This window comes from Ornithodoros turicata, chromosome 4 (genome assembly GCF_037126465.1).
Source record: "Ornithodoros turicata isolate Travis chromosome 4, ASM3712646v1, whole genome shotgun sequence".
In the NCBI taxonomy this organism is placed as follows: Eukaryota; Metazoa; Arthropoda; class Arachnida; order Ixodida; family Argasidae; genus Ornithodoros; species Ornithodoros turicata.
Window position 1 is genome coordinate 77,042,169 of NC_088204.1, and position 9,632 is coordinate 77,051,800.

General features: G+C 46.5%; 1 protein-coding gene across 1 annotated transcript; it reads left to right on the forward strand.

The window, feature by feature from the left end:
- Positions 1-1,101: 1,101 nt before the first annotated feature.
- On the forward strand, positions 1,102-5,587 carry LOC135391964 (alpha-2-macroglobulin receptor-associated protein-like). The gene is made up of 7 exons (XM_064622550.1): positions 1,102-1,452; positions 1,512-1,653; positions 1,721-1,870; positions 1,972-2,076; positions 2,721-2,974; positions 3,856-4,017; positions 5,277-5,587. Exons 1-7 carry the CDS (start codon positions 1,261-1,263, stop codon positions 5,334-5,336), a joined length of 1,065 nt encoding a protein of 354 aa, XP_064478620.1. The 5' UTR covers positions 1,102-1,260; the 3' UTR covers positions 5,337-5,587.
- Positions 5,588-9,632: the final 4,045 nt, after the last annotated feature.

Below are 9,632 nucleotides of genomic sequence, written 5' to 3' on the forward strand. Positions count from 1 at the left end.
TCCTTGACAGTGCAGGAAGTGTACATGCTGGTGAAAGGTGGCTAAACCCCCCTCACCCCCAACAAACAAAAGAAGAAAAACTGCTCACGAGAATGGACGATGGCCACTAGGGGGCAAGAAGGGAGTGAACAGCAGAGAGAGCAGCCTTTTTCATTTGCCATATTAGACTAACCACTTGACTATTGCCAATAAATTAGTTAAAATGCTCAAGTGGGCCACACCAGGGCCTGTGGATAAGGTGGAATTTATAGTAAGTGGGCACGTTAATTTTTTTAGAACACTGTATTCGTATCGTAAGTGTCAAGGTGTCAAATGGATAAACTTCTGATGGCTCCTCGCTGTCGTGCAGCCTTGCTAATTATGCTCAAAACAGAGGAAAGTAAGGTGTTCCACTATCACGTGTGCCCTTCCGAAATGTCAAGAAGAGGTGAAGTAGTAATGCCCCTATTTGGTGGGTATGTTTTGCGGAATCTGAGATGAATCCTAGCCAAACGAACTGATGAAGTTTCTGCATAAGCTGACATAAGATGCAAAACAAGGGTAATGTGATGATGATTGCCCTGTGCCGAATTTTTCTTTCGAAGTTAGAAAAGGAGCTATGGAAACGAGGAAATTGCACAATATTCATTGTATTTTGTTGCCTTTTTCTTTTGTGTAAGGAAAAATTAAGGGGGGAAATGTTTCCGTACCATGTCCATCGATGCACACTGTGTGAAGGTTCTCCATCTCCTTTCGTGATGATCAATGTGATCAATCGTGATCAGTGATGCGCTCTGAGGCGTTAAACAAAAGTGAAGTGGTCATCAACCTTCGTAGAATTATGCAACGGTCTTCCGGACGGTCAAGTAGTAGAAGTAGCAGACGACACCCAGGACCTCCCGCAATCCCGCAACGAGCAAACCTCACAGGCGTTTTGCGATTCGTCCTGCAATTCAATTATACTTATGTTAGATAATTTGTGTCAAAAGAAAATATTATATTTTCTTTTTGCACAAGCCTTTGCGCAGCAATAGAAATTCAAAAATTCTAAAGGAAGTGAATGTTTGTTTGTCGCCTAATCCGGGCCAATCCAACCGGTACCGGTACTACAGCCATAAGTCAAGCCAATTGTATTTTTACTTCAAACTTCCTTGCGGCTTGCTTCTGCTTGCTTTCCTCGTCCCGAAGTTTATTTTCCATAGCAAACTCGCCGAGGCTCCTGAAATAGCGCCACTCTGGACATTTTTAAAAATTTAGCTGCATTCTAGCAATAGTAACAGCATGAAGTGGACAATTGCGGCGGCGGCTATTTGTGTAGTGTTCACGTTCCTGAGGGTTTCCCCAGTGGATTGTCACAGCAAATACAGCGAAGCAATGAACAAGCACGGGCCACCGCCCAAGCACCTCAAGACGTCAGAAGATAAGCCCTTCCGAATGCACAAGTTGAACGTACTTTGGGAGAAAGCACAGAAGGTACGACATTTTATTAGGTGCGAGGTCCAGCACGCGCATGTAATCACGTGTATTTTCAGAGACTGAGCGAAGCAAAACTGAAGAGCCTGTACGTCGACCTCAAAGTCCAGGATAAGGACGAACTTACCTGGAAGAAGCTTAAGAGTGCAGGACAAGACAAAGAAGGTCTTAAGGAGGCGGAGCTGAAGAAGACGCTCAAAGGTGGGCGTCGACTTTAAACGCCTTACAAGAAAGTAAATTGGGCTATTCCTCATGCTTTTCTGACCAGGTATACTGGAAAAATATGACTTAGCTGACCACTGGAAGCCTTACCAGGACGAAACGCCCGACCACATAAATGAGGCAAAAGCAAACCGCGTGTTCAAGGACAAGAAGCTGAACAAGCTTTGGCTCAAGATTGAGCAGTCGGGCCTCGATCGTAAGGGCTAATAACTTCGTAGTCTTTTCTGTGCACTTTATCCTGGGGTCAATGTGAGAGTATCTTGCGCATGTTATTGTTAATTTAATGTAATTTTGCAGAGTTAGAACTGAAGACTCTGAAGGAAGAGTTCCAGCACCACCAGGACAAGATTGACCAGTTCTACGAGACGCTTGACACCTTCGGCTCCAGATCTAAGCGGCAAAGCACGTACCATATTTTCCGTTGTATAACGTGTACCCCTAAAAGTGGGCCGGATTTGAAAAAAGTTCCATGTATAACGCGCAACTGTACATAACGTGCACTGCAATGTAGCTACAAGCTTCTGTGCTGCCACTAGTGTACACAATAAGCCAAGGAGGTGTATCATATATGCATTAGTCGAAGCACATTTAGTCAAAGCCGTTAAGCTCCGATGCAACAGAATCGGGGGGTCACATAGAGTACTTCAGTCGCACCTCCGCTTTCTGTTTTGCATCCCTTCTCAATCACACCAGCCTTCTGAAATCAATTCAGGATTATTGACCACTGAATAGCATCCTTAAGCAGCATCATTAACTTTTTATGATGTCTGGTGCCCTTTCATCAGTTCTGTAAACTGTCTCTAAGAGATTTGGGAGCAAGCCACAGCGCACCATGGAAGAGGCTAGAATTTCTACGTCACCGACCTGAGAAAGAACTCTGCAGGAAAACATTTCCGTGTATAACGCGCAGGAGCTCTTCGGGTCACTTTTTTACTGTATAACGCGCGCGCTATACAGCGGAAAATGCGATATTTTTATTTGGTATATTTCGAACTGACCAGTTTTTGAATAAATGAATGAAATTTTAACAAAATCCTTTGTTGCAGATGAACTTGAGAACTCACTGGAGCAGTTCTTGCGGGACACCGAAGAATCCGACGCAAAGCGAGATGTGGCAGACGGAACGCCTCACGCGCAACTCAAGAGCAGCCACAGAGACCTGAAGGAGAGCTTTGACCAACTCAACGCCCGTGCCCGCAAATTAGTGGAACTGAAGGAGTTTGATGAGGAAAAAGTTCAGCAGTTGTGGCAATTGGCCCAGAAGGGAGACTTTACGCCTGCCGAACTGGAGTCTTTGAGGGTGAGTGGCTGGGCAAGCGACGAACATGTATCCTATGGTTCCGTTTGTCACGGAAGAATGCGGGAAATACGGGATTTTGAGTTTGGCCGCAGGAGAGCACAGATTTGGCATTTCGAAGCGGAAATTCCAGCAATCTTTATTTTTTGGTTGCTGAATTTTGGTTGTCGTTAATTTTTCTTTCTCGGCGCGGGTTTTCCCGTACTTTTCCCAGTTGTCCTTCAGTGTTCGTGAAAGACCCGTTCTCTCTCGGGTCATGATACCCATGCCAGTTTGTAAGTTGGCTGACACAGAGAGGAGATTGAGCAAAAATTTTTATTCAATTTACAAATCTAGTTCCACAATATTGCATTATGGAGAAGTTATACATAAAAATTATGCGACCATAAACTTTTTTTCTTCCTTTGTTGGGACGTGTGTCATTATGGAGTGCAAGTTTGGGATGGGGTCTAAAGGGTAAAGTGGGGTGGGGTAAAGTAAATGGGGAAAGGGTAACGTGCAGGAGGGCAAAGGGTGGGCAAGGGGTGAGGGGGCAAAGGTGTAACGTGCTGGTATATGTAATTGGACATGAGTGACTGAAGTGACGAATATGTGTACAACCAATTATTCAGCAGCTACAAATGTTGCCGGGTTGCAGTGCTCCAATAAGGTGCACATCGAGACGCTTCGTATTTGTGAATCGCATTTCTTCGCTGGTATATTTCCTCTCATCACTACTGCTAGAGTCACGGTAATTGCTCCGCAGATGATTTTCTGCTATCACTGTAGCCTAGGGCATGTGTCCAGTTGTTGCGACTGCCATGCTTTTCTTCAGTTCATTGATTTGTTGGGACTCCTTTATAAGTGTCAAGTCGAGACGTAACACGGACATCCTTGACGTGCAGGAAGAGCTGCAACATTATGAACATAGGCTGCGGAAATTGAACCACTTCAGGAGTGAACTGGACCTCAAGAAACAGGCAGGTGCTGCGACTGACAAGAGTACAGACGTCCATCCAGATGAGCTGAAGACGTTGCAACAGAGGATAAAGCAGTATGATTATAAGGTATGAAGACAAGCAGCTGTCATACATCATCAGGGGCGTTTGACAAAGGGGGGCGAGCCCCAACCCAACCCAACCTAACCTAACCTAGAGGGAGCCTTTTATGTGCTTATTAGAAACGACTCGTCCATGCAGTCTGATGACTGTGAAGGGCAATACCGCATATGGGAAGGTCACCTCGTGTTCCTGATTACATTGAGGCGAAAAAGAAATTTCCATTTGAGCAGCGCAAACTGAAATATTGGTTGATTGTCTCATTAAGTGCGACAAGACAAATGCAAGTAAGCGAGCGGTGGCATGTTAATTTATTTTCGATTTCGGTTCTCGCCAAAAGTGTTTTGTCTACGAAGGGTGTCATTGTTGCACTAAAAAGGTTCTGTCGAGTGTTCTTTCCTTGGCTCAGGCAAAGACAGCAGATACGCTACGCATGTCATCAAGTGCACCTGCGAGGAGGATTAAAGATTCCTCAAAGCAGGATAAGAGTTCCCCTTTCCATCCTCGAATGTTTTCCTGCGTTGATCAAAAACTAATCACCGTCCTTTGCTGGAGTGAAGTTGTGTTTTTCCACATCGTCTATGCAAGGCTACGGAATGGTGTGTCGCTACTCTTTGCGCAGCAGGTCCGCTCATACTTAGAGCCTGACGATTTTGGGAAATATTTTTTTCTAAATTCGGGGGGATAAAAATCCGGTGAATAAACATGCGCTCTAAATTCGTGCGAATTCGGGTGGAAAAACCTCCAGTGTTCGGGGAGAAATCGGGCTCAGCTACTCAAAACTAACTGTACTACTGGTTTGGTACAAACGGTGATTGAAAGTGCATTTGCTGTCAGACAAGTTGGTGTTTGTTCCTACAGACGTCTCGGTGAGGGCAATTTGCTGGGTAAAAATTGGGTTTCGCCCTAAGCAGGCAACCTTCAATTCGGGGAAGAGTCGGGTTAAACCCTAAAGCTTCAGGCTCTACTCATACTGTATCACAATAAGGTAATTGGGTGGATGATACCTATTCGGGTGAATTTAATCTACTACTTTTTGAACGGGCATTCGATTTCACTCTGCGTGGTAACAGAGCTGAAAACGAGTCTCTCGGATGGCATGAAGGTACAGATGAAAAATGGGGTGTCTGTACCCCCAGAGCAAAAGTTCAGAGGGGCGGGGGCCCCGCAACGAAAACTAAGGGGGGTGACCGCCCCCGGGAGGGTCGTCTTGGATTCGAGAAAATATGGTACGTCTCAGATCGTGCGTCTTAACGTGACTTTTTCAGGTGAACAAAGTACATGCCGATTTGGAATCGAGGATCCTGCAAAGGCGACTGGAACTCTGAGTCCGCATGGTAGTCGACTATGGCATTTAGTTGATGCTCAAGTTGAAGAAAAGAAGCCTTCTGTAACGTAGAAGCAATCTCATGACCTCTGTCGTACCAGATGTTCAAGAACGTGAAGTCATGTTTCGTGCATTCAGTGGCGAAGCATTCGGAAGTTTAATATATCGTACGAGATATAGATCACTCAGCGCTTTTTTTGCTAAAGTATTTTTACACGAGTTTGCGGGCTTAATAAAAGCTGTTCTTTGTTAGTATGTGTGTGAAAGTTGGTGAGGCAACAAGAAAGTTTTTGTCCTGACAGTGTGGTCTGTGGAACAACAAAGAAAAAAGTACAGATGACATGCAGCAGTTATCAATTGGATCAGGGAAGCCTTGTCTGGGGGGTCCTTGGCTACGGGGGCACTCTACGTAATGTAGGCTGGAGCTGGGTCCGCTCTGGGGTAGCCAAGGCAATCTCCATTCTGGGTGTAGTGCAGTGGAACCAGTCCGGAAAGGTCATCCCAGGCTGGAGTTGGGTCGTCTCTGGGGCAGCCAAGGCAATTTCCATTCTGGGTGTAGTGCAGTGGAACCAGTCTAGAAATGTCATCCCAGGCTGGAATTAGGGATGGCCAAGGCAGTCTCCATGCTATGTGTAGTGCCACTTGAATTTCCGAAACCAGGACGGTTCCCTGCTGCAGCCTTGCTGGAAATGGGATGCTCCAGCCAGAGCACTGGATTGTGAGAGATCCCTGACAGTGAAATAATCGGCACCAATTAAATAAAATTTCATAGCTATAGCTGAATAGATCATAAAAAATGATTGTGAACCTCTGAAACCCCCCCTCTGGTTGTAGCCACTGACTGATAGCGAGAAAACATCCCTCCACCTTGCATGACGCTGCCAGGACTTTCTACCAAGAGCCGTCCGAGACGGTCTTTGAAATGAAAAATGAAGCACTGATAAGCCAGTCAGATAAGACACTGTCAGTCAGCCCCATGCATGGTGCTGTTTGGGCTCCGTTTAAAACGATAATGCAGGTTACGCCCCTTTTCTTAGATCTACAACAAAGATTACGCGGAGGTGCCACTGACTTATCTACGCTGTTCACGTAAAACAATACAAAACAGAGCAGTCTCGTTCTCGGGTCATGCCCCGCGTGGTTCCCCATGGCCAGCCAGGACCTCAAAGATGTGGAAGTGAAGTTTATTTCCCTCTCAATCAAGATGGCTGCAGCCCCGGATAAACACGGCCGTCTGGCTTGGTGTCGTGTTTGAAGGACAGGATTCAGGATACGTCTAGGGTGACGAAAGCTGTGAGTATTCCAGTCGGTGACCACAGATTGTGGCGCAAAATATTCAGTAATAGTGAGTTTCGGAACAAGCTAGGTTACAAGCACTTTAGGGCTTGAAAAAAGTAAGGGGCTCTGGCAGCGCATTGCGCAAAACTTTTTAGTTCTGGGCATGTGCATTGACGGCCACTCATTCCTTTGGGTCCCCGTACAGTGTAATTGGAGATGGTCATTATTTAGTGACTCTAATTGTATGCGTACCGTGTGCATATAACAGCGTGCAGGGGCGGATTCATGATGGTTTCTGCGGGGGCAGTCCGGCAGCCTTGGACGACATGCAAGGTCCGTTACAAAGCGCCGTTCAAGGTTGACCCAGACTTTCGCTCGACAAAAATCAGATTCTATGTGGATGCTCGTGTTTCTCTTCCTACATTTGCGTTACATTCTTTTCGTGCTGTGTGTGATAGCATATACGACGCAGACGCAGAGGGGGTGGCTGTTCCGCGACAGTTAGCTTTGTCCACTGTACAGCTCGCCTCGGAGTTAACTTGAACACCATTCCGGCCTGCGGCGCCCCCTTTTTTAAAGTTCGAAGTCCTTTTATTCAGGAATGCGTACAAGAAAACAAGTAATAAACGGGACTGTGAGGACAAGCCCTGGTGGTACTTAGGAGAAATAAGGGCGGAGCTTGTTTTTGTCATCTGTTTACAGTTCGAGGGGTGACCATCGTTATAAAGTCGTTGTTTGTTATCTGCTAGGCTCTGTCAGGGTGGTTCTCTTCCCCCATCTTGTATCTTCCCACTTGTATCTTTGACGGGACATGCGGGAGAATAGACCATCTCGTTGTTTGTAAACAAATGACGTCATAGTGTTCGACAGCGCCACCAATTTGGTAGAGCTGAACTACGCTCGAAACTTGGGGCGAACAAGGACGCGCCCGAAAGCCACGGTCTTGATGGGGTTACGATGGTCCCTGCAAGGGGACACGACCTTCGGTCCTACTTTTTTTTTTTTTTTCAATAGGAGGCAGCGAACAAGTGTCCATTCGTGGAACCTAGCCCTCCCCTTCCGATTTGTTTCGGTTTCAGTCTGTCTACCAACGTCATGATGACGTTTCTCTGGTAGAGGTCTATGGGATAACGCGGAATTTCAGATAGAATTTCAGAATTTCGAAACAATCAGATAACCCCTTAAGGAAGGAAGTGTTCACCAAGTGGTTTATTGTTTGGGTGCGTACACACCGCACATGCCACAGTTTTCTGCGCCTTTTGCGTGCTGGTTTAAAGGAACAATGAAGTGACATTTAACGTGGCTCGAAGCCCTGCCTCATCTGTGAAGCTGTCCATCATGAGTCACCATGCAAAATATTTACACTCCGCGGTGTATTCTTGCTGCGCAATCAAATTTACAAAAACAGTCTGAGAAAGTAGAGTCACCAAATAGGGGTGCAGAGTATCGCATTCCTTTTCCGCGCCGGAGCCGCCGTTCGGTGTCCTCGATTGGGCCGATCGCGTCACATGGTTTCTCCTTCCAAGAACGCGCCGTCCACGTTGAGGCCCCTTCATCCAAAACCGGTTTCCTCGGTTGCGAGCTGGCTCGACCGCGCATCTGTTCTGAGGCGGAGAAGAGGGAGATTGGCGTCCCGTTGCTAGGCGACGCAGCCGCGCCGGACCAAAGATGGCGTGCTCGCTCGCCGGCATGGCTCAGTGTCTCTACTCTGCTCCCTATTTAGTGACTCTAGGAGAAAGCAGCCGCGGACGGATGACACGATCCTCGTGTGACGTCGCAAAGTCCTGTCGTTCTTTCTTTGAGCGTGTTTTTTTTGTGTGTTTTGTTTTTTATTCAGCTCGAGTAAGCCGCGAGTTCGGTGCGACGTAGGGTCACGTGACCCGGAAGTAGCCACCTTCGACGGGATTTTTCGCCTCGTGCTGGAAAACGATTGTTCTGAGGCTGAAACGCACAGACAGACGAACACAACACAATATGCTCTGCGCTGCAAGATAGCGGAACGTTGAAGATTCGAGCGCTGCGTCGCATCAAGTAGTAATGGGCATTCAGGAAAATGAGTGAGGGTAGATAACAGTCGGATTCTGTTAAAAATCCCTATCATTTCGGGTACTACTACTGGGTGCTACCGATGCACTTGCTTGTTATCGTTTGCTTTTTTGTCGTTTCTTTGTTGATGGTGGCAATAAATAAATAAATAAAAGTGAGTGATCGAATTCATCGCACGACGAATTCGGCTACTAAGCGTGTCAAGTCGGGCTAGTTGGTGAGAGGAGAGTACATGGTAGAAGGAGCAAGCAAAACAGACCACGACACGCAAGCCGAAACTAACAGCTGATAGTTGACATTGAGTTCTCTTGTTAGTTTCAGCTTGTGTGTTGTGGTTGTCTCTGTTTTGCTTGCTCCTTCTACCAAGAAATTCGGCTACTCCCATAAACAGACCCCCCCCCCACACACACGCACACAAGCTGAGGGGCTGCGCGAAAGGCTGACCTACTTGTATATCGTATATCAGACGACAAAACCGCGCGCGCATGTGTGTGACGTCATAACTCTAGTTTACGCTACTTTTAAGCAGAGTAGAGAAGAGTTGTTTATCGGCTATTTTTCTCCGGAGAGTTATGACGTCATTTCCGCTACTCTGGAATTATCGTCAGGCTAGAGTTACTCCACATTAATTCGAGAGTGTCGGAGTTGCCAGAGGTATAAGAAAACACGCTCGTTGTCTTCTGAGCTCACGCAGCGCTTATGCCTAGGGTCTGATTTTTTTACTTTCTCCAGATTCGGGAGGGAATAATCAGGTGCTATATTAAATCGGGTGAAATCGAGTGGGATACATTCGGGTGGTATCGGGTTATTTTTGTTCTTTCTATCCTGCCAGGGTCCCACAGTGTAAGGTGCATGCATGTACTATATGGTTAAACATTCACAAGAAAACACAAATCATCATCATCATCATCATTCCTCGCCATTATCGTCACAAGCATCGCGTTGTGTAACATCAAATGTGATCCGCATAGTT